We start from the raw sequence: 27,304 nt of genomic DNA, 5'->3' as shown, positions 1-27,304 counted from the left end.
CGGGGGACTCAGGTACACATGCACGTGGGTACAGGTGTCAAACACACACGGAACAGGTGTACACATGCACATGCTTACAGGTGTAAAACACACAGGGAACAGGTGTAAAATACACGGAACAGATGTACACATGCCCATGGGTACAGGTGTCAAACACACAGCCGGGGACAGACACACGCTCACACACACGCTCACGCAAGTGTCAGGATAAGACAGCGTTGTCTGTAGCAGGGCAGAGCCGTCCGGCTGTCCATCTGTCCGTGTGTCCGTGCCGGTGCTCCGGCCCCGGCGCTGAGGCCGGCTGCGCTCACTGCACGAGGCCACGCCCCCTCACGACCACGCCCTCAGCCAGGCCCCGCCCCCGCCCCTCTCCACCTCCGGCCCCGCCCCCCGCCGTCCATCCCGCCATGGCGTCCGCCGGCGGCCCGGACGCGGAGCGGCCGCACCCCAAGCCCTTCCTCATCGGCGTCAGCGGCGGCACCGCCAGCGGCAAGGTGAGCCCGCCGTGCCGGGGCCCTGCCGGGACCGTGCCGGGACCGTGCTGGGGCTCGCCCCCGGCAGCCCGCGCGGCGCGGGACCTGCGCGGCGCCCGCAGGGGCATCGCCGGTGGCGGTCCCGGGCTGCGCCCCGGGCTGAGGGCGGGCTGGGGGTCGGGGTCCCCCCGTCCCGGCTGAGCCCCCCGTCCCGCTCAGTCCACAGTGTGCGAGAAGATCATGGAGCTGCTGGGGCAGAACGAGGTGGAGCAGCGGCAGCGCAAGGTGCTGATCCTCAGCCAGGACAGCTTCTACAAGGTGCTGACGGCCGAGCAGCAGGCCAAGGCCCTCAAGGGGCAGTACAACTTCGACCACCCGGGTGAGCCCCCACCGGCCCGACCCCAGCAGGGCTCGGTCCGTGCTCGGAGCGCAGCTGGGTCTCACGGGAAGTCCCCGTAGGAAATGGGAAGTGTTGGAGAACAGAAATGTGCTTTCCCCCAGCAGAACATCCATTTGTCCTTCCCGTGTGCCCGTTGTTCTGGAGCCGTGCAGAGGTGCTGAGCATGCCAGCCTGCTGCCTGCTCCACTCATGCTCGTGAGAGGCTCCCTAATGAACCACAGCATTCCCCAAATCCTTTCCTGTTACTTCTTGTCCACGCAAACAGCTGCTCCCCTTGCCCGGGGGAGTGCTGTGGATTGTAGGCGGGACAGGGAGCTGCCCTTGGCTGGAGTCTGGTGCCTGTTGGGTGGGTAATGGAAACCATGAAGGATGCCTGGGGTTTTCCAATTGGCCCTTGATTAACAGATGAACAAAGTCGCAAAAGATTGCGCAATTACTAAGCGGGTTGATAAAATTATAAAATGACCGGCTTTACCTTTGAGCTCTTAATTTCATCGTGTTGTAGTTGCTTGTGAACAGCAAACTGTCTCTTCCTTATCTCTGAAACCAAACACAGCCATTGTCACTTGGGCACAGAGTGCTGTGGTGCTAGTGGTAGGAAAGAATAAGCTGCAAGTTCCTTTTTTATGGTGAAATACCAGGCAGAGGGTTTTTCTATTGGGTCTGGAAAAATCTGAGCAGATCATTTGATACAACAGCATCTGAAAGTCCTTCTCTTTGAACTTTCCTCCCGCAGATGCCTTCGATAACGAATTGATGCATTCAACCCTGAAGAACATTGTTGAGGGCAAAACGGTTGAGGTACCAACGTACGACTTCGTGACACATTCTCGGTAGGCCCTGCCTTTGCCTGAGGTCCTGGGTAGTGTGGGGATGTCCCCAGCCTGGGCACAGAGCCTGTTTAACAGCTCTGGGTGTTCCTCCCGGCAGGCTGGCAGAGACCACGGTGGTGTATCCTGCTGATGTTGTCCTCTTTGAGGGGATCCTGGTGTTCTACAGCCAGGACATTCGGGACATGTTCCACCTGCGGCTCTTTGTGGACACAGACTCTGATGTCCGGCTGTCCCGCAGAGGTAAAGCCCTGCCGTGCCCCTGCTCCTTATCCGTCCCCACCATGGGACAACAGTCAGGGCTTTTATCTCCCTTTCCCAGTTCTGCGAGATATGAAGCGTGGGAGGGACCTGGAGCAGATCCTCACCCAGTACACCACGTTTGTCAAGCCTGCCTTTGAGGAGTTCTGCTTGCCGGTACGAAGCCTCTCACTAATTTCATTTGTGGGGTCTTCTTTTTTTGGGGAGGGCTAGAGGAGCAGGGTTGTTTGGGAATTAGCTGCTGTAGGGGCAGCAGTGGTGGCTTTTGGTATTTGTATTTCACAAATCCCACGTTCTCCTCTCTGCCTCATGTCTTCAACCATTTCAGGCTGGTTGTTAAGGAACTGAAATGGTCCCTTCTGCTGGCAGAGCACCATGGAAATGCCTCAAGCAGGTTTTCTCACTGCTGGCTGCTGGGGCTATTTAAGTATGGGTCTCTCTGAATGAAAGACTCCCACTCTCAGTTTATTCTTAAGTCTTGTAGGAAGAAAGAAAAGCTTGGTTTCCAGCAGCATTTCTCAGAGGGAACACTGGTGAAAACCTGGTGCAGACCATTCTAGCTCTGCTTGCTACACCATGTAGTGTGAGGCCAATTTAGGTACTAAAATAATCAAATTAATTTGTAAAAAACCCTATGAGAACAAAATCCAGTAATATGTGGATTAAATAAATTGGAAAAGGCTAACTCAGGCGCCTCTTGCCCTAGATCAAAGGAATTCTGGGATTCTAAAACTACTCATTAGAAATGCTGAATTTGTCGGCTTTTTTGAGCTGTGGGGAGGAAGAAAAAGCAGGAGTGCTGTGGTGGCAAAGATCAATAAAACGTTATCAGAGGCAGGCAGGAATTTCACATGCACATTGGATACCTTGGCTCTCAGCAGAGATTTACAATGCCTTGCGAAATGCTGATTAAAACCAGCTCTGGGCAAACAGACCTTGCCTGACATGGGCACTGTTTGAAGGCAGCTCAAATGGGTAAAAGCAGAGGACTCCACACCTGACCTGCTCTTTCTACCTGGTTATTCTCTGCAAAGGGACAGTAAGAAGAATCCCTGAACTTAAATCCAGTGCACATTTCCCAGTGTGATATTGGAATTTATTTAGGTTGTCACCATGAGAGAGAGCTTTAACTTACAACCCTGGAGCACTTCCATCTTTGCCCAGTTTTCTGCTTGCTTCTTCCTGGAATGAAGCTGACTTCTCCCATCAACAGCCTCCTCCACCACTGTTTCTGTTTTGCAGACAAAGAAGTATGCAGATGTGATCATCCCCAGAGGCGTTGACAACATGGGTAAAAGGGATTCCCTCATTTCCCTGGGGAGAGACCATTGGGGTTGGGAATGGAGCAGGAGGCATCCTGCTGCCTTGAATGCCTGCTCTTGAGGATGGGGTTCCCTCATTTCCTTGGGGAGACACCTTTGGGGTTGAGAATGGAGCAGGAGGCACCCTGCTGCCTTGAGTGCCTGCTCTTGAGGATGGGGTTCCCTCATTTCCCTGGGGAGACACCTTTGGGGTTGGAAATGGAGCAGGAGGAGTGCCTGCTCCTGAGGAAGGGGTTCCCTCATTTCCCTGGGGAGACACCTTTGGGGTTGGAAATGGAGCAGGAGGAGTGCCTGCTCCTGAGGAAGGGGTTCCCTCATTTCCTTGGGGAGACACCTTTGGGGTTGGGAATAAGCAGGGGGCACCCTGCTGCCTGCAGTGCCTGCTCCTGAGGATGGGGTTTTGCTGGAGGGGAGGGAGCTGCTCAGCCTGATCAGAAAGCCCAGCTGCTCAGCCTGTGGAGGGCTGCAAAAGTGACCTGTTGAGGTCTGACCTCAGTGCAGACAGCAGGCAGAGTTTCATTTAAGGGCTTGTTAAAACTTGAGCAGGACTGGATGCTCCACATTTTTTAGCTAACTCATCCAGGAGAGCCTTGACGTCCTCTATTCCCCGTTCCTCTCTGCAGTTGCCATAAACCTGATCGTGCAGCACATTCAGGACATCCTGAACGGGGACATCTGCAAGTGGCAGCGGGGGGCGCTGAACGGGCACGGCCGGACGTACAAGCGGCCGTTCCCGGAGCAGGCCGAGAGCGCCGCCGTGCTGGCGGCCGGCAAGCGCTCCCACCTCGAGTCCAGCAGCCGCCCGCACTAGCCCGGCACGGCCCCAGGCTTTGCCTCTGCTCCACACCAACACTGAAGACAACTTTGGCAAAGGATTTCCACGGAATGGTTGGTGAAGTGCCCCTTAAGTCGTCCTAGCAGCGGAGGGGATCCTGGTGGGAATCTTCTCGCAGAGGGGAGAGGAAGGGGTTGGCCTTCCATCCTGCTTCCCTCAAACCCTTCCCTGTTCTCTCTGAGATGTCTGGAGTTGTTACTTGGTGATGAACTGGTTAAAGGCAGTGTTACTTGCCTTTTTTTAAATTTTCACAATGAGATCTAATGCTGAAGATTCCCCTGAGAATTAAGCACTATCAGGTGACTAGCAAGATACCCCATTTCCCTGATGATGGTCATCTGTAGCAGGAAAATCTGCTGCCTCTTGGGTGTTTTTCTCTCTATCCAAGACTAGCTCACATGCTGTTAATTTTAACAGGCTCTGACTCTTCTCCACCTTGTTGGCACCTTGAGTTGTGGCCGTGCTCTGCTGCTGGCCACCTCCTGGCCTGTAGAGGCACCTCTCCCTTGAGATAGGGGTGAGACAGAGACTGACTGGGACAAATGGGAACTTGCAGTTCACCAGGGGACAGGCCCAAGAAGTTTAGTGGTTCTAATGATTCCTAATTTATTCCTTTCCAAGCTCCTGAATCTTGCAACACTGTTTGGTTATTTTTTGTACCCAGTGTGCTTTACCACAGTTACTGAATGTGTGAGCTCCAACTGGATTGAGTTGCTCATGGAAACAGAACCCTGACCTTGTCAGTATTAGTGTCTTTTAGTGCATTTCTGTACTGCTGGTTGCAAATTCTGCTGGGCAGAATCCGTCACTTCCAGAGATGCTGGTGAGGTCAGCAAGGGGGAAACTGGGAACTGCAGGACCCTCCTCCTGCTGGCACTGGCAGCTGCCTGGACACCCTCAGACAGGGTCAGAGCACTTGCCTTGCACTCCAGCAGCTTCAACTCAAGAATGTCTGGCTTTCTAAAAAGAGCAGACAAGAAGTACAAACAGTGATATCCCAGTTTCTGTAGTTTACCCCAGATAAGTGATACTGCAGCAGCATGAAGAGTCTGTTTGGGAAAAACTGCAATGAAGTGCTGGTTGGACCTTTGAAAATGTCCTTGTGATACTGTTCTTGAGTCTGGACTTAAGGTGTAATTTTGAGAATGAGGGTGGGAGGGAAATGTTACTAAGAGGAACTTTTTCATATTTGGTAATTTTCTAAAAGCAGGGTTTGGCTGTGTTGGTTGTGGGTGTGTTACTTTGGCTAATAAATAAATGAACAGTGATCAGAAATGACCATTTTTATAAAAGGTAATTCTGGTACATTCACACTGCCAGCAAAAAGGCACAGAAAGGAACACTGCTGGAGGGGCTTTTATACTCAACAGTTCTTTCTCCCCTTAACTCAGAATTGTTACTTTTGGTTCTGTTCTGGCTGAAAATTTAGAGAAAAAACCCAAACTTAAGCAATGAGTCTGCACTTCCATCCCTATAGTATTTTCAGCCTTGGGAAGGGGTGGAGGGTTGGTGTCTCAGTGACAGTTCAGTGGTACTTGTGCAGTGCCCAGGAGAAGGCAGAGCATTTCCTGCTGGCTGCTGTCTAGCTCAGGGTGACAGACTTAGAGCATGAGCTACTGCCCTGAAGCATTAGCTCTCAGGGCTGATTGCAGTAGGAGCAAAAACCTGCTCTGAATGACTGTGGTGTTGGAACATACCTTCCTCAAGGGTGGGGGAGCCTTGAATAGAATTTTTTAGAGCAGTGAGGAACTGCACAGCCCCTGGGGTGTGGGAATGCTGCTCTGGCAGCTTTGTGCTGCCCTGCAGGACCTGCTGCTGCAGCCACATGGAAATACAGCAATGGAATGTGGCCCAGGTACTACAGCCTTGCTCAGACACCGGGGCAGAGCCGTGACAAATTCCCCACTGAGTCCCCAGTGCTTCACCTTCACCTCTGTGAATTCTGTGCTGGTGCAGGCCTGGCCACGGGCTGGGTTTCAGTGTTTTCACCCTGAACCCATGTGCACAAGCTGGAGCAGGTTTCCTTGTCAGCAGGATCAGTCCTACCCTGCCCAGAGTTCCCTTTCCCATGGGATCTGAGGTGTAATGGCAATACTGGCACTGCTGGTAACAGGCCTCAGGCCTCACATCAGTGCCACATGGCCAAAGGATTATTCCAGCTTTGGCTCAATTCCTGGCTTGCCTGAAGCCTTCTTTAGCTGTAACAGCAATCTTTTAATGTCTTTTTATTTTGCTTATCTTCTTAAAAGTGATGCTTATGTCAGATGATTATAAATAGATAATAGTAACAAGTCATTATTCTATGCAGAACGAACTATTTATAAATGTAGCTTAATGCTGTGTTTACATAAATAGAAATGATAGCAGAGCATTGGAAGTTGGGGGCAAATAATGCATTGTTGAGGAGTGGAGTCATGGAATGATGCTGTAAGGCTGCAGGGCCAGTTACTGATTGTTAAAGATGAACAGCTTTGGAGAGGGAAAACCCAGGTTTCAGGCATAACAAAGAAAACAGAAAAAAGTGTCGGATGTGTTGGAAAGAGTCCATTTATAGTAAGCATATAATGGGATTGCAGACCACAGTGATAGGAAACACATGAAATGGCCCTAAGTGCAATGTAGTGCCAGAAGGAAGAAACCACCACAGTATTTCCAGGAAAGAGAAGAAATTCTTGCAGCTCTGCCCAGCAAAGGAGCTGGGATGCTGTTGACTGAAGGCAGCAACCTTCACACCCTGAGGGGCAGTGAGGGGTGAATGTAAGAAGGGCAGAAACTGGCAACTGTGCTCAGAACAGCTGTATTACTGCTGAGCCTTTTTCTGTAACAGCATTCCTTTATTTCCTCCTGTAATCATTAGATCAGGACTACTACCAAATACCTGAAGTGACTGTTAAGATTTCCATGATACTAACAATAAATTCTTGGCTTTGCACAAGTGTTTCCCTTGCTGCAGCCAGGCTGGAGTGGTCACTGCTTTCTGATCAGGATGTTCCAGGTGTCCTTCCAGCGCAGGGCCCTGAGCTCCGCGGGCGCCAGCGCGGGCTGCCCGTAGGTCAGGGGGCTGAAGGTGCAGTACACAAAGTACACCCAGGAGAACCAGGCCACAACCAGGGCACTGAACATGCTCTTGAGCAGCACAGATCTGGGATCAGACAGGGAAAGAGCACTCAGGTTACATCAAGGCTGGCCAAACACTTCATCCAAAAGATCTGTGCCTGGCTTCCCTAAAGGCAAATGACAGAGTTTGGCCACTGCTGGAAAAATCACTGCTGGAAAATCACTACATTCCCTGCAACAGCCCTGGAGAAAGAGCTGTGCCAGTCCTGTTCAAGAGAACTATTCTGCTGAGCCAAATACCTGCAGAGATGATCACTGAGATGCTGCAGTACCACAGGAATCAGGAGAATCTGGAATGTGACAGCAGGCAGGTAGTGGTACAGGAAAAGTGTTTTCTCCATCAGGAAGAAAGGCAGGTAATTCACAGCCCAGCCTCCACCACAGATGCCTCCTGCTGCCATCCAGAGCTGCCAGGCATCTGCAGGAGACAGGAGATGGCACCTGAGAGCAGAGCAAGGCACAAGGCTCCACCTGGACACACACACAGTGCAGGCAGACCTTCAGGGATGTCGTAGATCCTCCTCCTCCGCCGCAGCAAGTACCACAGGGACAGACACAGGTACAGCAGAGCAGCAGCATTAGCTGAAGCCCAGGTGGCAACATTCCCAAGGAGGTGGATCTGGGCCTGCAGGATACATGAGGGTCTATGCCAGAAGCAGGAACATGCTGTGGTTCTTTTAGGTAAGTTTAAATATTACCTACACAAACTTGCTAAATTAAGCTCCAGAATAAGCCTGCCTAGTAACCTGGAACAAAGCTGGTTGATAAACTTTGCTGCTTTAGGACTCTTGTGTAATGGAAAGCATTTAAAGGATGCTATTGGAGATGAACTCATCTTCTAAATGAAATCAATAATGGAAACTATTAAACTGCAATTTACCTTTTAAAAAAAGGTACAAGCAAACATGATTTAATTAAAAGCAACTACTGTCAAACCTGTATCTCATGCTAAAACAAATAACACACCCCTCATGGAATTAATACAGGGAAAGTCCTTGGCTCTGAGCTGCAGCCCTGCTCTGACTCCTGCTCCTGGGGCTCACATCTGAGCTGTTCTGCTTTCTCAAAAGCTTCACAGCTACTTCTGCCTCTTGTACTTACCCCCGAGGTGGGGTGGAGCCAGTAGGCAATATTGGTGTCCATGGTGATCCAGTCCAGGGCAGAGGAGCTGTACTTATGTTCTGTGTCTTCATTTTTTAATGTCAGTATTTTCCACTAGGAAAAAAAAAAAAGGTAAGCAGAAGGATTCAGCATTGGAACAACAGGTGGGACAGCAGGCATGGGTGAACAGCTCCAGATGTAAGATGTTAAGTTCCTAAGCTGGGAGTGGAGAAATATTTTACATATTTCATACGGATACTGATCAATACAATTTTAAAATTTTGTTATTAAATAATGCACTTTCCTTAATGGATTTCTACAAATATAGTAAGGGGCATCAACACTACTCACTGCACTTACCACATATTACAGTTCAGTTTCAGGCAGCTTCTGGGTGCCCAACCAATTTTCCTCCCCCTTTTTTGTTACACAATCACTTGGGTATTCATTACTGGACAGCCCAGGTCTTTAATGCCCTTATAAGTGCATTCAGAAACATTTTTTTACAGTGATGAAGCCAAACTATCAGCAAGGATTAAACAATGAATTCTCAGGCTCAGAGTCTGCAGAAATGCCGAGGTTCCTGCTCTGCAGCAGAAGGAAAAATGAAGGGGATAACAAGACACTCACCTGCAATTCTGTGAATTTTGCCATGAAACTGAGGTTTTTACTGATGTCCATCTGTGTGGGGGAGTGAAGTTCCACTTCCCTCTCTTTTTGCTCTTGGCCTGGAAGAAAACAGCAAAGCTCAGAAATAACCACATAACAGGCAGAAAGGGGAGAGAGCACACAGGCTCCTCACTCTCCCAGGAGCCCTTCTCCAATACATCACCCAACTGCAACAGCACCTGAAGGGACTTTGTAAGGATTCTGACACCGTGGTAGAACGAACACACACAGTACCACCTTCCCACCACCATGAAGTGAAACCTGCTGCAGGAACATGGCTGAGACATACTTTTGCCATATCTGTGCTCTTCCACATTCCACAGCATGCTCTGGTGGTAGCCTTTGGACAGCTTCTCTCCCACCACCTCCAGCTGCCGGTATCCCCACTCAGGCAGAGATGCTCCACTGAGCTAAAAGAGAAGGACAACGGTGAACTTGTAAACTGAAAGTTCTACCAATCTGAACTGCAGGATGGAAGAAATTCTGCTTGAGCACTGGATGACAGCAAGGGACTGCTAGAAAATATGGTCACCATAAAAAAAATATCTCAATAAATGCTACAGCCATAAAATCAGTGATTCTGCCAAACTTTGTGAAGAAAAAGATCCTTAATTATTCCAGCTGCTCTCACAGGCACATAGACACAGCATCAGTTTGTAAGAAGCTGAGTGTAGAGTGGTCACAGCCTCTGGAGAAGCAGGACACCTTTGATAAGAGAGGGATGGAGTACCAGTGTGACAACCCAAAACATGCTCTTTTGTCACACTGAGCAATTATTTCCTTTTTAATTTACTTACTTGGTTATTCGTTATAGTGGTGTAGCTATTTTGGAGCAGAGTTTTTGAGAGTACAAGAACTGCATGAAGCAAAAGCTACAGGCAAATAAACATAACTCACTTGCCTTTAGCACTGCAGAGGTGTTCACGTGAACAAACCTCACTTCTGACAGAATTGTCTTCCACACGTCCGTGTCAGACTCACGATTTACAATTTCCTACAACAGAAAGATGATTTTGATCCACGTTGTCTCAGCTGTTTCTGCTGGAGCATGATCAGCTCCTCCCCTCCCTCTGACCACTCACCACTCTCCAGAGGTTCTGTGCTGGCATGGAGATGTTATAATCAATATAGCAGGAAACTTCTTGGGAGTGAGGGCTAAGAGGAGCAGCAACATCATGCCTAGAAGACAAATAAAGGAAGGTCCTCTATTACCATTTCCCAAATACATGTAAAAAGCAAACCCATATGGAATTGGCTTAGACTGGATTCAGTAATAAAGCAAAAAGTAACTCATTTATTGGGATAGCACTGTTTACTCTGAGAGAGAGCATTCCCCACAAGCAAGAGCTGCCAGGAACAGGCTCAGAGGAAGCCAATGCAGATGCCTGTGATGCCAGGCTGAAGAACAAGCACTGATTGTGACAAACAGAGACGCTGTTCACTGGGGTTTCCAATAATGAACAAATTAGATTTGGAAGGGACATAGCAAAAACCCAAGCTCAGAACAACCCCCTTCCTAATCTGAGTGATATTCAAGTACACACAGATGCCCTTTGGGAAGCACTCAGGAGGCAACTTCATACTGCAGGCTTTCAAAACAGGAAGGAATCTCTGGCAAACAGCCACAGCACACCAGGTTCTCCAGCACATCCTGCTAACACATCCTTCAGGTAGGAGCATGCCATCAAAGTCAGTGCACTTGGATTTGGGTAAAGTCACACAAAATGCTGAATTCCTGCACCTGTCCAGAGTGGGGGCAATGAAAGGGTGAGGATGAAGACTGACAGAGGGGACTCTATTTAGGAATTTGCAGAACTACCATGAAATGTGAACAACTATGAACTCCTCTAAAGGCCACTAGTAGGGAAGAACAGAAGCAGTAAGCAACTATTAAGAAGTTTGTGATTAGGATCAAATCCCACTGCCAAGTCAATCAGAAAAAATAAATAAGCACACAGCATCCTTGCTCTGGGCCACAGGGATGGCATACGGCACTAACCACACGAGGTCCCTCCAAGGCACACTGGTGTAAAAATCCACAAATAACAGGCAGTTTGTGGCATATCTGAATGCAAGGTCACTGAGTGGTTATTCTGAGAGCCAAGCCAGCAGAATGAGGCAGCAGGCTTGGCAGGGCAGAGCAGAGCAGGAGGAAAGGACTCACGTGTTGAGGTAGCGAGTTGTGATGCCATGGACGAGCTGCACGATGTGCCCGTGCCTGACGGGCCGGAGGGGGTTACTCACCACCAGCTGCTGCCTGGGGAGAGACACCCAACAGCAAATGGTTAAACTGGAAATGGTTCAATTACAAACATCTTTATATAGACCACAACCTTGTCATGACCAAGTTGTTAGGTCAAGAAGCGGCAGGTGGGGACAGAAATTTGGGTAAGAAAATGAGAAATTAAAGCAATATATATAGGTCGTACCAGAATGGAAGCAAAGCTCATCAAGGGAAAGGTGAGTTAAGGGCAGAATGAGTCAGAGGATCAGTAATGGGATACTGACACTCCAGGCATTAGGTCAGTGCTCTGAATCCAGGTAAGTCAGGAGTGAATTAAGGTTATTACTGTCACACAGCTGTTTGGTGGCTCGTGTGAATCACTGAGTGCTTCACTGAGTCTGATGGGTGCTGCACGACAGCAGGTGTCACTTTGGCAGAATTATAGGAGAGATCAATGGCTTTAACACCATATAAACTCTCACCTGGCCTCTGGACAGGGCCATGGCAAGGGGGAACTGCAATTCACTGAACTGCTGCCTATATTTTACTGTTCCATAGAAGAACTTCACATCCTCCAATGCTCATAGGAGTCCTCTGAGTTTGAAGAATTTTAATATATTTGGGGTCTGTGGTTCTGTTAGAGTCCCTACTTGAAAGGTTTGCACCACGGACAAACTTTCCCAACGTGGATATGACTTTTAATGGCACACAGTCCTTCTGATAGGACTCTTTCTACAGTTCTTAGAACAACATAACAAACCTACAAAGCAACTTTTTGATCAGTATGGAATTATGTCACTCAAAGGCTTTTACTGACAAAACAAGGACAGTGAGTCCTGCTCTGCACTGACAGTGACAATGGCAAAACTCTTCAGCACAAACCAGGCCCCAGGTACACGCACCACTTGGAATCCTTCCTACATGGCAGATCTCACAGCTCATTCCACACTGCTAGTACAAAGTACTAGTACAAAGAACTACTCATTTTTCAAAAGTGTTTTCTACTCTTTTCTGAGACTTATTCAAGTTTGATAAAACTCATCAAGACACTCTAACACCATGGCTCACACTTCAAAAAGCAGAGCTTCCCTTTCATGCAAAACACCTGAAGAATCTCCAGTGGACTTGTGAGTCTTTCAAGTCCCAATTGTGCACAGCACAGCCCATGTTCTGCCAGGAGCAGTTCAGACAGGATTTTAGAGTCCTCAGTAATGTTTTTACTACATTGAGAAGGATTGTGCAAAGAGCTGCAATCACTTGCTCAGATCACACCAGGCTTCTGCACCCATAAACAGAGAAGAGTTATGTCCAATCCAATCCAAGCCCTGGTTGGGTTTTGAAGCATATAGGTTGAATTTAAATCTCTTGCATACTCACATTCCAGGATCTTTGACAATCCACCAGTTGTTGACATCCTTGAAGGGATAGCAGGTCACCTGCTGCTGATGGGAACTCCCTCTGCCATTCTCATACCTGCACAGGGAGTAACAAAACCCCCCAGAGATGTAAAGGCACAGCTCTGTGCTCACCAGTGCTAGCAGCACAAACCAGCACCACATCACTGATCATCCCTAAGAGCACAGGGACTCTGAAGGATCAGTGAAAACACTGCCAGCACCCAAACTGCTACAGTTGGACTGGCAGGTGGAGAAGCAGAGCTGACCCTCCCCACAGAGACCCAGGCAGACTCCTCACCTGATGGGGTAAGTGTTGGTGTGGGAGTGGAGCCAGCACTGCATGGGCTTGCCCAGCACGTTCCTCAGGGTGATCTGGGAGCCATAGGCCACCTCTAAGGGCTGACCCTGGGTGATTCGAGCCAGCCCACCCTGAGAAGGGCAAGGACAGGGGAAGTACAAAGGAGAAGAAAAAACCCAGAGGCTGTTTAAATTCCATTGAATCACATCCCAGTTCAACACAGCAGTATCTTCACACAGTGTCTTCTCATTTGGTTTTATCTACTAAAATCAAGTCTTGCAGCACCATACTCAATAGATATTAAATACACCGACACCTAAAAAACTACAAGGTCTCAGGAAATATCCCCAAAGCCACGTTCTAAAAGACATAATCCTATAGTATGTCACCATGTGAGAGTCCAGTACTGTATCTACTTCTGTGGAGTTTCCTGCAGGAAGGGACAAACCTTCAGCAGAAGAGTGAATATATTTTTCTTGCTTCACTGGGAAAAGGTTTTCATCTGTTATTAGATTTCAGTCATTATTGCTTCACCTTAAAGCAGTACTACAGCAGCAAAATAGTTCAATGACATAAAAGGGGCAAAATCTGCAGGATCAAAGGAACAGGATTAAACTAATAGTGAACATTCTCCCCTCTTGTCTCTAATAAATCAGTTCAAGACCACATTTCCTTTACCTCTAAGCTGGCTTGGAAAGCACTTGTCATGATCTGGTCGTGAGGCCCAGAGCGATAGAGCAAAGCCAAGTGAACGTAGAAGAAGGAGAGGTAGAGCCCCATGGGGATGATGATGAGGGCCAGACCCCGGGCCAGAAAATGGCACAGCAAGGAAACCTGGAAAAACAGAGAAAGCTCACTTCTTTCATGCTCTAGATATAAAAAAATTCCAGAGCACTTAACTTTATTTGTTTGTCTTTTCTAAGTTTTCCCCACTGCTCTCATTCAGCTGTGACTTTGTGGACAAGGATTTGAAGTGGAGCTGGCAGGAGTGTGTGAGACAAGTGCATGTTCTGAGTCACACATCACCAAGACATGGAAAACAGCAGAAAAGACACTCACACACACATATTTTTGTTAAACTTAATTCCATCTTCCCCAGCAACTGAGCTGGGAGCTGTGCTATGACAGGAGGGTTTCCAGACAAGGAATTTTAGACAAAAGCCAGCTACAGACTGCACTGTTATCTGTGGGCTTCAAAGGCTTCTGCAATGAAAAGTGACAAATAATATATTTTGCATGCTGTGCTACATACATTTGACAAGTTCTGGTCTCCTATCATGTGCCAGAAGTGGAGTCCTGCAGTGGCCAAGAGCAGCATATAGGTAAACAGGCCCATATATTTCACTCTGAAAGTGCATAAAAATGAACATGGTTAAAAAACCACACAATTACCTAAATATTCTAACATTCTCTTCAACAGCAGGCATTAAAGTCCAGGTAAGACACCATCACTTACCCAACTGCACAAGAACAGGCTACTCCAGTCAGCAGGAGCCAAAACCACCAGCTTCCAGAGAAGGAACTTAAAGATAAATGTATTAAATCACTTGCTAGGCTCAATTTAACAATAATTTTACTTTATTAAGGATTAGTTCATCCTCTGCAAGGATCAGAGAACAAAAGAGACAAATATCTCTAAATTCAGTGCCTGTAAACACTCACAAAGGAGAATTAAGTGACCTGTTATCATCAGTGTTTCTGTGCACAGAAGGAAACCTTCCAGTAAAAAAATCTGGGTAGGCAAAGAAATGCTCCCAAGAGATTTTATTTCTATTTTAAAATTAAAAAAGACAACCCTGCAAGCAGTAAAAGCAGTCCTTAACACTGCTCAATAGAAAAATTCTGGGGCAGCCATATGAGAGGGTGAAGCATTGGATTTTACAGACAGGTGAAGTGAGTTTCAGAATGGTTAAGAGGCATAGAAAAACACAGTTTGTGCCAAAAAAAGTCACCATGACAATATCTCCATGTGGGAGACAATCCAGCTTTACCTGTGCTTTTGCAAATTGTAGAACTTCAGGTAGGACAAAACTGCAAGCAGGATAAAAAAAATCAATATTGATTCCAGAAGCATGAACCTTGATTGAGTGATCAGAGAGTTTTCTGTTGGAAAAGAGAGACAGACACAAAAATAGATAAACTTGTCTACAGGCAAGTGCTACCTCAGACAATCACACTGTTATTCAACAAAAGGACCTTCCTTTTTAGGGACAGACAGCTCCTGCTGGCTGTAATGGGCAAGTGCTGGGTTTAGAGGGACAAAAACTTTCCAGCAGGAGCAAATTACATGGACATAACTGCTTCCAAGACAAAGAGGTGGGCAAGCAGTGAAGTCTATCAGGAGGCTGATAAAGCTGCTGCACTTCCTACAAAGCAAAGAAAATCAGTGCTGGGAAATGCAGAGGTGCTTCTCAAAGCAGAGTCCAGGCAGCAAGCACAGCAAGCAATGAGCACCACAACAGATCTGCAGGAAAGGGAGCTGCAATGAGCCAGAATCAGCGAAGCTGGTGGGTAGGGGAGGTTTCTCTTATCAGGCTGCTAAAGAGCTGCTGAGAGGCTTTTTCCCTTTGAGGCAGCTGCCAGCAGCCCCTCAGAGAAAACAAAACCAGCTAGTTGTACACACCAGAACAGTGTCAAACCACAGTGCTAAGGACACAGGCTGGTTTGCTGCAGTTTGGATTTGAAGAAATCTGATGAGCTCTGACTCTGAGTTGAGTTGTCCTGCTGTTAAATGCCAGAATGTTGTAACTCACCCTGTAAACCTCTGAGGAAGGGAGTTCAGGCCTCCTTGAATACAAGAAATGTGGTTTCCTGTGAGGCTGCTAAGGCTGCCTGCTTTGGTTAATATTGAAAATAACTTTTATAAAGCCCAGAAGGGCAGCCTGCTGCAGGGCTGTGAGGATGGAGGAGACCAGGGAGGCTCAGCACAGACTGGCACAGGCCAGGGCTGATCTGTTGCTCATATTTCCTGGGGAGGTGCTACTCCACCCTATTACTTTGGTTTTTTAAAATTTTCTAAGTTTTCTTATGTTGACATTCTTGTAGTGAACTTTCTCACACACTTTCTGTAAATAACTCATTGGTTTGCATTCCTTTATGGAAGAGGAAAGAGTTGATAGACTGTTAGTTTGACCAGTGTCATTGGAGAGGCGTCACTGTCACCCTCCAATCCGCTGTCACTTTTAGAAAACTATAAATGTTAGAGCCAGAAAATAAACTTCTCTTTTTTCTTCACCTTGAGAACAGCAGTGTGAGCTTGTGTTCTTTTGTGTCCTGTAGTGACATAACCCTAAACATTCCTAAGGGGAAAAGGAACTCTTCTCCCCATGTATGAAGAACAGGGCTCAGTTGAACAATCTCACCTAAGAGAATCAGAAGAGCAGCTCCAAGTGCAGCACAGTGGGAGAAATGCAGTTCAGCCAAAATCTGGTAGGCCAAAGGCACACAGAGAGCACCAGCCAGGGCTGGCAGGAGTCGCAGGGACCACACAGGAACATTGATGCTGTACTCTGAAACACAACACAGGAACCAGTGATCCACCAAGCTGGAGACACAATGCAGAGAGGACAGACCAACACAGAATTTCTTGATTGTTAGAGAAATCTAACTCCTATTTGCACTGATTTGTCCACCTTGTGTTGCTTAAATGTTTTAGCTGATTTAGAAAGCCTGTGCTATGAGTTCACAGTGCTTTTAACTTGTGCTAGAGACCTGCAGAAGACTTGTTTAAAAAGACAAGTGAAGGTGGTGGGAAAGTGTTATTTCCACTAGACAAGCAAAAGGAATCTGTCAGTTGCTGAAATTCTGCTTCTTTTCTCTAAAGAATGACACAGTTAAAAACAACTCTCACCAGCTCCAATCCTGTTCCATAGGAAGTTTCCATCAAATCCTCCTAAGTAACCTACAACACAAACAAGAGAATTTCCAGCCTCAAAGCACATATAAAACCTGGTGCTAAATTGGGAACCATTTCCCAAACACACAGCTTCTCCTTGCATGAAGGCCCTCTTTCCCAAAAGGGTCCTCTTTGATACTGTTCTGTCTGCAGCAATACTTGTACAAAGGCACAAAGACTATAAATTGGGAACAAGGGATTCTCAGTGACAAAGTCAGATGTATATTTAATCCCTCCCTCCCATACAGACACTTTGATGTTGTACAGAAAGGAACTGAGGCTATTTCTTGCACTAGCAGTTCTCATCTGACTTTTCTCTTTATCCAAAGGATTGGATTCTGGTCACTGTACAAAGCATTGGATAAAGAGAGGTGATGGAAAAAATCCAAGAGAGAGGATTGGATAAAGTGAGGTGATGGATACATGGCTTCATCATCCCTCCTTTATTCATGCAACAGCCCCCTAACAATCCTAAATAAAGGAAAACTCAATTCTCTCTGCATCAGGCTCTCATTTGCTTTGTGCTTTCTCCTCAAAGTGGATTTAATGATTCATTTCTATCATTTCTAACCAGCACCTCTCTCTTCCACAGCAACAAGCAACAGGCACTCCCCAGTCCCAGGAGACCCTACCTCCCAAGGCCAGCAGCATGTGGCCAAAGGGTGGGCCACTGTCATCCACAAAGAAGATCCTCTTCATGTAGAGGGAAACAAACTGGCCGTAATAAACTTCATCAAAACTGAAACACCAGAGGCAGAAAAGTGTCAAATCTAACAGCAATGATCCTGCAGGGATACTCAGAAAGCAAACATCAGTTTGTTGGTAGAGAGCTAAGAATGCAAGGAAGCACTGAGGCTTTCCTCAGGGATTTTAATTAGGGAAAGATTATCACTGTATTGGCATTGTTCAGCCTGGAAAGGAGAAGGCCTAATTGTGGCTTTGTGGTGCCTGAAGGGAGCCTACAGGAAAGATGGGCTGAGACTGTAAGAGCCTGGATGGCAGCACAAGCGGGAATGGCTTCACCCTGACAGACAGTGGGTTGAGATGAATTTTAGGAAAGAATTCTTCCCTGTGAGGGTGGGCAGGCCCTGGCACAGGGTGCCCAGAGAAGTTGTGGCTGCCCCTGGATCCCTGGAAGTGCCCAAGGCCAGGCTGGAGCACCTGGGATAGTGGAAGGTGTCCCTGTCCACGGCAGGGGGCAGAATAAGATGAGCTTTAAGATCCCTTCCAACCCAAACCAGTCTGGGATTTTGTGTTTCTATGATTTACAGAGGTTGACATCAGTCAGGCTGTGCTCTTCTGCTCCTGCATTCTTGCTCACAAATGTCTGAAAAACAAGTCTGTGTCATTCAGGAATAAAAGAAACTCATTACTCACACCACAGCCCGTGGATAGCAGAGCCCCCAGAGACGACTCATCAATCCCATCACAGTCAGTGCCACAAGGCTCACGTTGATCTTTGCAGTGACCACAACTGGCTCCTTCAGAAATCCCAGCATCCTGTCAGAGGTTTGTCTGAACCTTGGAGAGCAGAAGAGAACAGCAGTCACCCTTTGGCTCACAGAAAGCATCAAGCCTGATTTCTGCTACAGGCAGCTCATGGGAATTAAATTCCCAAAATTCTCTTGCTTTTCATGTTTTTGTGTTTCTATTCTACCTACAGGACTAGCTGTAAAAATAAAGTTACTGAACTGACACACTTTTCATCTGCCCTGCTTCTGCCTGCAGTAGTAAGCTAGAAACCTTGTTTATTCTTACACTGGTTCTGCAGAAACACAGCAGCTTCATTCTCCAGCCTGTATTCTGCTTTGAGCAAAGCAAACCTCACAGCCCAGATTCTGATGCTACTATGGACAACCCATGTGCTCAGGCACCAGATGACCTCACTAACTGAGCTATTTAGAGCCCAGGTAGCTTAAAAAAAAAAAAAAAAAAAACTCAAATAAATTACTTCCTTACAAATGGAGGTATTTCTTTGGGATTGGGGAAGGGAGGAGCAAATCCCCCAAACGCCCTCTGCATTAGAAAGCTGATTACTGGTGCTGTTACTGGAGCACAGGTACAGGTGCTGTTTAAGCAGAAGTGCTAAAAGCCGGGTCAGAAAATAGCAGAGAATCCGTGCCGTGCCTCCTCACCTCAACACAACGGAAAGTTACCAGAACAAATCCATCAGCGAGGCTTTGATCAGGGGAGAACAAAGCGAGATGTGAGCACATCACCAGCATCCAGAGCCGTGCCACTGGCCTGGTTTCTCTGTACCTACAGAACACAAGCGCTGCGTGGAGCTCAGGTTTGCAGGAACCAGGGCAGAGCTGTGCCCCCACCCGGGCTCTGTCACCCCCTCGCATGCCCTGCGAGCCCGGGAGCCCCTGATGGAGGCGCTGCGGTACAGCGGGGCCCAGGGCAGGTGAGCAGCACTCAAACCTCCGCACCCCTCATGAGGGGGCAGCAGGGCAAGCGCCCCCCACCCCGCCCTGTGCCCCCTTTAGGCTCTCGGGTGGCATCTCTGACCCTTCAGGTGGCCCTCAGAGAGACACCGAGCGCCACCACCCACCCTGGATCCAGCCCTCGATCCCCTCTTAGGCGTTTTTGGGGGGCAGAGGAGCACCAACCCCAGCCCCGCCAGGGCCTCGCCCACTCCCCTCAGCTCTACGGGAGTGAAGGGAGCGAGTGACCAGCGGCACCGGGAGCACGGCCGGAACCAGCACTCGGACCGGAATTAGGATCGGGACTAGGACTGGGATCGAGCAAGACGGGGATCGTGAGCAGGATCAGGATTAAGACCGGGACCAAGCCCAGAACCGGGATCGGGATCAGAACCGGGACCCCCGGCCCCACACGGCCCCACACGGCCCCACACGGCCCCACACGGCGCCGGGGGCGTGGCCTTCCCGCGCGCCGCGCTCCACCCGCCCCTACCTGCCGATACCGGATATGACGTCAGACGCACGCATCCGCACGGGGCGGAACCAGGAAGTGTTGCCATGGCAACGCCGCATGTGGGAGCAGGCCCGGCCTCCCAGACATGGCGGCTGTGAGGGACCCGCGAGCATCACGGTCATAATCACCGACCCGGCCGCTGGGGCTTGTGTGCTGTGTGTTTAGCTTGTTCCTTTTTTTTTTTTTTTGTTGCCTTTTTTTGGTTATTGTTCTTTTTCAAATTTTTTTTTTGGGCGGGTGGGTGTTTTGTTTGGGTGTTTTTTTTTGGTTTTTTTTTTTGTTTTGGATTTGTTTTTTTTTTATTATTATTAACTAAAAGAACCAGACAAGGGACTGGGGAATTTGAGAAAAGCATAATCTGCTTTATTTTTTTTAATTTTTTTTTTATTTAAATAAGGAGAATTCTTTCATATGGAAAGAGCTAATACAATCACATATTTGAAAGGAGAAACAATAGGTACTGAAACGAGGAGAAGGGCAATAAAGAGTGTGCCGCAACTGGCCTGGTGATTCCGTGATTCGAATTCCGGTCCAAGTTAAAGTTTCCAAAAAATATAAACAGGTTGCACGTTACACAATTATCCATCGTCTGCCCTTTCAAATATCTGGTCTACATGAAAAGACAAAGAGAGGAAAGGCCAAAAAAAATTTACTATACAGGTCATGAAGTTAAAAGCTTTAAAGAGGACAGCATCCCCTTGAGAAACAACAAATGCAATTCCTACAGAACCAGAGGGAGGATTCCAGCTAAGGACAATGCCTAAGACATGCTAAGGGGTGAGCGCCTCACTGCTGCAGCTGTGATTCCTGGGGACAGTCAAGGACATCTGGAGCAGCCAGAACAAGCCACTAAACCCAAGGGAGTGTCTATGGCCACTGGAAAACCTGGTGGTCTTTGGATTCAAATAAACAACAAAAATAGCTGGACTCTACTGTCTCTTTTTTCGGCAAAACGCAACTTTTCTGTCCATGTGCCACAACTAAGCACGCTGGTGGTTGTTGTAAATTAAATTTTATTCATAAATGCAACTTTCTTATGAAGAAACTGGGTTGCTGAATAAAAAAATAACCAGTGCTACAAGGAATTAACCTGTGCTTAACCAGCCTGGAGCAAAAGGGAGGGTTAAGAAAATGCAACAGAAGGAGGTCCTGGCATGCAGGGGTGCTGGCTGCAACGTGACTGGTGTAGCCAAGAGGTGAGAGACAGCAAAAACACTCAGCTCATTTGGAATACTTATCTCTAAATACACAGCAAGCACGGGGCAGCTTGTGGCTTTGCAGCATTCCTGCCAGGAAGGTGTGGATGGAGTGAGTGGCTCTGAGTGAACACCACACACGGGAGTGCAAGGGGCAGCAAACACATCCAGAGGTGCTGGCACAGCCAGGAGCAAGCTATGGGACATCAACAGCAAGACCTGTGCCACTGGTGACTGTGCTGCTTGTCTTTTAAAATATGCTGGAGTGCCTTTTTATTCATTTTTTTTAATTTCCAGACTTGAACGTTGATTCGTTTTTAAATGAAGAGCTGCAGCAAAAGGGGTGAGGGCAGCAGCACGGACTGGAGCTGCTGGCCATGGCAGGGCACTGATCACACAGGAGCTTCAGACCCTCTGCTGAACAAGAGCAGCACTCAGCCTCTCAACATTCCTGCTGCAAAGGGGCTCCACCTTTCCCTCCCACTGCACCCTGCACCTTTCCCAGCAGATTTGGTAGCTGACTTCCAGTCAAAGCAAAAGCAACTCACAAATGAGTAAATCAGCAATAAATCAACTCTTCAACAGTGCAGACAGCAAGCAGAAGGACCTTCTGTAACTGTACTGATCCATTCTGTGCATCTCCATCCTCCTCTCCATGCTGGATTTTTATCACCATTCCAGCTCCCTTGGCTTTTCTGCTCCTTTGAGGATCAGAGGCTTTTCCTTTTGAACTCCAGAGCACCACAAACTGCACTAACCTTGGACTAGCTTTAAACAAACAAACAAACAAACAAACAAGCAAAAATATATGCCAGAGAAGGATATTGCACCGTAGAAATTTGGGCTCTAAAACTGCTTTCCATCACACAAAACTCCACTAAGTGAGAGAGAGTCTTGCCAACTGCAGCTGACAGTCACGCAAAGTTGAGAAATGGAATGAAGCTCACATGCATTTCTTGGCCTTTCCTGCACAGAATAATTCAGACATAATATATAAATAGAGCAGTGAAACAATTACTTTTTCACCTAGACCTACAACATCAAATACGTATAAATAAATTCTAGTGTTTTATTCTGTTGGGGGAAGGAATGGAGGGATTAAAAGAGAAACAAGGGTGACCTTTTTCAACAGGAAGTTTTGTAGTTCTGATGGCATGTACACCAGAGGGACTGCAGTAACTTGGATCTTGCAATAACCCAGTTTCTCCCACACGTTTGACCATTTTGAAGTCACACAGGTGGGAGGAAGGAGGTTAGTGTCTTTGTAAAGCTGAAGTAGTGTGTCTAGAGTAGGGAAGAGATGAGAAGGGCTCAGGTAAGTCTCTTTAGCCATTAGTTAGATTCTGGGCTTGTATTAGCTAGGGCCAGCTGGGCAGAAGGATAATAAAAAAAAATCCCAAACAAACAATTCTGCTGTTAATGGTATTTCAAGGGAGAAAACAGAAACAAGGGTGGGATGACTTACTGGAGGTGCAATCTTTGGAAAACACTGGGAGCAGGACTAGCAGATGAGGATGCAGATCTGGGAGATGCCTGAAGGTTGGGGAAGTATTTGTCACTAAATCTCAAACCCTGTACTTTAAGGAGGATGCTAGAGAGATGCTGGCACACTCTGCTCTGAAATTAAAATCCATAAAACCTAAGAAAAAAAGAGCTCTTATTTTTTCTTAAAGTACCATCCTATCCCTTTCCCTTCGGGTTCTCTGCCATGTTCCATGGGGACACCTATGGAGAGGGGACATTACTATGCCTAAGTTAGTTTAGGTTTCTAAGCTCTTTAAAGCTACTGTATAAAAATCATATTTATGCCTAGCTTAAAACTTCAAATGCATCCTTAGAAAGTTACAAAGGATCTTTTTCCAGAAAGGGCAGAGGGAGGGGGGGGAAAAGCAAACAAAGAAACAAGAACACCTTTCAGATCCCTTCCCCAATACATTCTTTGTTCAAAATATCTTCTTTGGAACCACCACCAAATGACTTTCTGCCACCCAGCAGAGGCTGACACACAGCCCGTGAGCAAGCCACCATCTCCAAAAACGGTTCTGTCCCTCACTTCAGAGTGACCAGCCTACTTTACATTTTGAAAGAGCTAAACAACACAAACCAAGTTAGCTGAAAGTAGTTTTTACTTTAGACTACCATCAGGTGAAAGACTCCCAAGTCCTTTCAGGAACTTTTAGGTCCGTCCTAAAAAAAAATCTACGTAACACACACACACACACACACGCACACTCACATAAACCAAAACCAAACAGCCAAAGAAATAAAACCCAACCTCTCCCACTGGGATCTTCCTTGTGTAGATCATCAAATACTGGAGAGGAGTGGTGAGGTGACGATGCTGTACACACACTATATGCAACTGCATCAGAGTAAAGAACCCTTTGCTGTTCACCTGGGGAAGGAGAGGAGAAGGATTTTTCCAATCTGCCTCGGGAACCATGAGCTTCCAACCCAAACCAGGAGGTTCCAAGTGTGCCTTGCAGAGGGGCTCCCTTACCAATGTATCTCTATGCAAATTTTACAAAAGGCCATGGAATAGAGGAATAGAAAGCAAGACTCAGGGAAAAGAGCAAAGCTTAGGAGAGCAGCCCCGAGGGTGAACACAATATAGGACAAGTCTCAGGAGACACGAAGAATTCGAGCAGCCAAGGCAGGGAGCATGAGAGAGCATCACAACTACAAAAAGTAGTCCATACAGACCCGTTGGCTCTAGCCAACTCTTCTGACCCATGTGCTGTGAGAACTTTTTTCTTCCTAACAAACGTTACACTTTGTAAATCTATGATTTACATTTTGGCGAGTGTTTTGCAGTCACTAAAAAAAATCCGAAACGCACAAAAAGGAAAAATTTAACACCTAGACCTGTATGAGCTTGCAACAGAAATCTGGTGGTTTCAGTTTTTTTCCTTAAAATGAAAATGCTAAATTTTGTTGTGCACAAAGCACCCCAAAGCTGTGTTGAAGTGGTGCAAGTTTCAGGATTTATGCACTGATGTACTACATATCCTTAGTACACATTTCCTCCTACTGCAAGCACTGCCTCTAGCTTAAAACAAAAATACTGAAAAATTAACAGATGTCCTATCTGTCCTGTGTTTTTTAATCAAATAGTCTGAAAGGCTAAATCATCTGGGGAAATACACCCAAACAAACTCGAACTCTCAACATAGCACAGAACCATATACAAAACTAAGCAGAGTTTTGTCAGAACACCATTTTAGCTGAAGGGAATTCTTTTCTGAAAGGAATGAGGAAAGCAGAAAGAAGGGGGGGAATGAGAGAACATATAAAAGTTCTGCTATAAACAAAGATACAGCTTTTTTGTAAAAACCTCAGCTGCCTTTAAAATGAAAAACCTCAAACTAAACCCCTCTCCCCCAGTTGCCACTCTGCTGAGACAGAAGTAGGGAAGGAGAAGGACAGGCTTTGCCAAGTGAGCAATCACAGCTACCTGTGGATGGGGCACGGGGAGGGGGGAAAATAAAAAAAAAAAATGGCTAAAGCCACTTAAAAGTCACATGATTGGTTTGTTTTAAAGCAAGCAGGTCAATGTCATATCCACTGTTTCAAACTGCTTTGTTGGGAGAGGGGCTTGAATGATGTTGCTGTAGTCAGTCAGTGTGGGGTGGGGATAGATCTGGTGAGATTTTCAGGAGATCCAGTGGGGTCCAGTCTAAGCTGTGGTGCCTCTCAGGCAGCAGGACCAGGCAGGCATCAGGTGCTCCTAGGCCTTGCTCTCCTCCACTTTGACTGCCTGAGGTTTGATCGCTCCTGTGCGCACTGGCTTCATCTGGTTTGTGGAGGCTGTTTCCTGCAGCTTCACTGCTCCCAGACTGGCTTTGTTATCATCCACCCGCTGCTTTGCCTTGTGACACAAAAACCAAAGCATTAGCTAGGACAGACACCTCTAGGCAGGCAGAACAAGCAAACTGTGACCATCATTCATGCAGGACATTGAATTTGCTCCTGTAACACCTCACATTTAAGGATCTCAGTGTTTCGTGTATTTGGCAATGCAAGTAACTTATAACTAATCTCTCCTGACTTTCAAATCACACAGAATTACTCCTGGACTCAATAAAACACCCACCTACCCAAGGGAAAACAACTCCCACAGGGAGCTTCAGTTACACAGCCCTTTCTGCCTTTTCTCTGCAGCCCAAGGCACAAGCACAACAGTGTAGCAGAGAGGTATTTTTGGGCTGTACAAAGAACTCAGGTACACTACCTGCTGGACGTAGTGTCCTTGCACAGAGCCCATGCTCACTGCTGGTCCCGACGGCTTCCCGCTGGGGCTGGCAGAGCTAGGCCTGGAAATCGAAGAGTCGACAACATTCATGGAGTAAATTCTACAATGGAATGAGAGCCTTATTCATGTGTGAAAGAAAAAAAAAAAGACAGCAAAGCAGCAATAGACAGGGCACGAGTCTGTGCTGTGCAGATCAGTGAGCTCCACAGTCTAAATGACAACACACGGGTCGGTTAGGAGTAAAAAAAACAATAAATTAGTCTTGCAAAAGCCTCGATGACCTGATGTGTCTAGACATGAACACTCTCATCTTCAGGACCAAAAACATTTATTCAATGATCCTCAGATTTCCCATCTTCACAAGGAACAAAAGCACACACCCATTACAACGTGTCTCTGAGATTCAGTGAACAAGGAACTTCATGCACTTCCCACAAAGCACCAGGTCAGGTACACACACTGGCCCACACCCAGGATGAAAGCCATGACCATGCATTTAGACACAAGTGCTTGGACTGAGGTGAGCACGTTCTAGACATGAAAAGCCAGGTGATCTCGTGCAGGGATGATGGGTGCACCACGTTTCTCTCCCATCCTAAGGAGCCCGAGCTGCGTGGAGGTCTCACCTGTACGTGTGTGGGGACGGGACTGACCCTCCGGAGGACATGCTCTGTTTACCATCGGAGAAATGAAACCCTTTCATTTCCATCTGGGAGGACTACAGAGGAAAATGAGTGAGAGAGAGTATCATCTTTGCATTCACAAATCGCTCATTACTTCATATAAAAACTCAAGCCAAATGTTTGCCCTTCTCCCCATCATGCCCATTTAAACGAAGAAATATTTTCCAGGTGAAGAAGTGAGACTTGTAAGTGAAATAATCTGTTTGTATTAAAGCACCAAGCCAGCAGCACAAGCAAATACAGAACCTGGAAGTTAACTGCTGTGCTCTCTCTCCCCTAGAGTAAGACAAACTTATGATATGAATCCATCAAACCAGACATGACATTAATATACCTACTCAAATGGACAAGCTTCACAACAGAGTGAAATATCTGGGCAGTATTCCAACTGTGTCTGGAGCTCACCACCCCTCAAGCACTCTGGGGAAACCTGTGTAAACATGTAATAAAACTGGAGACTCCAAACTGGATCAAGGCAGGATGTGGCTCCCTGGAAACAGAATGATGACCAGCAGCAAAAACCTGAAAACTGCTGGCTTGCACTTTGGAGATGAGGGGAAATGGGTTCCTTCATTTTAACAGCAATCCTTGGCTTGGATATTTAAGGATCCCAAACAAGCCATTCTCCCCTTTAAAAAGCAAGGAGTCAAACTTCAACGCAGGAGGGGTTACTGAATGCCATGAGCAGCACCAGGAGTTAATCCTTACCTCCCTGCTGGCAGCAAGAACAGAAGGCTGGGATCCAGGAGGGAGGATTCTTCGGGGAGCTCCTACAGGCAGGTTTTGCCCCTGGGGAAGCTGGATGGACTGTGGCAGAAGCAGGGGCTGCTGGCCAGAGCCGTAGCGGGGCAGAGGCAGCTGGGAGCCAGGCACAGGCATTGTCAGCTGTGTGACAAGGACATGTAGTTACCTTAAAGGCAGTAATAGTCTCGTGTTTGACATGCTGCCTCCCAATACCCTGAAAGCACAGCCTTGCCAAAAGGAAGCTCCCAAACAGCGCGGTCTGGCGCGGAATAAACGCAAATGACTGCAACAGAGGGACTTTCACACTGAAATGGATGTTCTGGCAGTGCTGCCAACACTCTGATCAGCTGGGTTTTTAACATGCCATCAAGTTAACCTAACTGCCCGTGGATGGGGGCTGTTCTCCATTCCTACAGCCCAGTTCTCCAGTCTTCCTCATGGTCACTTCATGGGTCTGTTTTCCCTTCATACAATGGCAGTGTCAGTGCAGTGTCAGGTGCTTTGTTTTCACCTTTGAAAATTCTCCTACACTCTTACACCAAAACATTCTGAGGACTGGACCTCCAGAGAAAGCGATGGAGACCTCAGTTCCATGTTTCACAGTGAGCTTCAAACCAATGATGGATAGAATTAAGAGCAATTACAAAAAAATACTGTAGCTCAGGGC

At 47.2% G+C, this 27,304-nt stretch overlaps 3 protein-coding genes across 11 annotated transcripts in view; 1 reads left to right on the top strand and 2 right to left on the bottom strand.

Annotated features, from left to right (window-relative positions):
- The first annotated feature begins 389 nt into the window (after nucleotides 1-389).
- Nucleotides 390-5,396, top strand: UCK1 (uridine-cytidine kinase 1). Its single transcript, XM_058037935.1, has 7 exons — nucleotides 390-494; nucleotides 693-852; nucleotides 1,610-1,706; nucleotides 1,804-1,946; nucleotides 2,026-2,120; nucleotides 3,207-3,255; nucleotides 3,910-5,396. The coding sequence occupies exons 1-7, from the start codon at nucleotides 408-410 to the stop codon at nucleotides 4,095-4,097; spliced, it is 819 nt and encodes a 272-aa protein (XP_057893918.1). The 5' UTR covers nucleotides 390-407; the 3' UTR covers nucleotides 4,098-5,396.
- Nucleotides 5,128-19,785, bottom strand: POMT1 (protein O-mannosyltransferase 1). 3 transcript variants are annotated; one of them, XM_058037932.1, is made up of 21 exons: nucleotides 19,742-19,785; nucleotides 18,958-19,081; nucleotides 18,200-18,343; nucleotides 17,455-17,561; nucleotides 16,778-16,828; nucleotides 16,290-16,436; nucleotides 14,919-15,030; nucleotides 14,384-14,449; nucleotides 14,180-14,273; nucleotides 13,606-13,761; nucleotides 12,928-13,058; nucleotides 12,610-12,705; nucleotides 11,173-11,265; nucleotides 10,091-10,187; nucleotides 9,910-10,002; nucleotides 9,298-9,418; nucleotides 8,970-9,067; nucleotides 8,340-8,453; nucleotides 7,737-7,863; nucleotides 7,479-7,656; nucleotides 5,128-7,263 (listed from the first exon to the last, which is right to left on the bottom strand). In XM_058037932.1, the coding sequence occupies exons 3-21, from the start codon at nucleotides 18,319-18,321 to the stop codon at nucleotides 7,089-7,091; spliced, it is 2,178 nt and encodes a 725-aa protein (XP_057893915.1). In that variant the 5' UTR covers nucleotides 18,322-18,343; nucleotides 18,958-19,081; nucleotides 19,742-19,785; the 3' UTR covers nucleotides 5,128-7,088. The 3 variants fall into 3 exon arrangements, with proteins under 3 accessions (XP_057893915.1, XP_057893917.1, XP_057893916.1); XM_058037934.1 differs by lacking the exon at nucleotides 16,778-16,828; XM_058037933.1 differs by lacking the exon at nucleotides 19,742-19,785 and having other exon boundaries at nucleotides 18,958-19,311.
- Nucleotides 19,786-21,228: 1,443 nt separating this feature from the next.
- The window catches only part of PRRC2B (proline rich coiled-coil 2B), a 45,126-nt gene continuing 39,050 nt past the window's right edge, over nucleotides 21,229-27,304 (bottom strand). For 6 of the 7 annotated variants that reach the window (XM_058037922.1, XM_058037926.1, XM_058037928.1 and 3 more), the window contains exons 29-32: nucleotides 26,602-26,778; nucleotides 25,837-25,928; nucleotides 25,190-25,310; nucleotides 21,229-24,826 (exon numbers count right to left, since the gene is read on the bottom strand). In XM_058037922.1, coding sequence (XP_057893905.1) covers nucleotides 24,686-24,826; nucleotides 25,190-25,310; nucleotides 25,837-25,928; nucleotides 26,602-26,778 — 531 coding nt within the window. In that variant the 3' untranslated portion in view covers nucleotides 21,229-24,685. The remainder of the gene's footprint in view (nucleotides 24,827-25,189; nucleotides 25,311-25,836; nucleotides 25,929-26,601; nucleotides 26,779-27,304) is intronic. The other variant, XM_058037929.1, reaches the window with a different exon arrangement.

The sequence above is a fragment of the Melospiza georgiana genome, chromosome 20, assembly GCF_028018845.1.
Source record: "Melospiza georgiana isolate bMelGeo1 chromosome 20, bMelGeo1.pri, whole genome shotgun sequence".
Taxonomy (NCBI): domain Eukaryota; kingdom Metazoa; phylum Chordata; class Aves; order Passeriformes; family Passerellidae; genus Melospiza; species Melospiza georgiana.
This window is presented reverse-complemented; position numbering and strand designations above follow the sequence as displayed.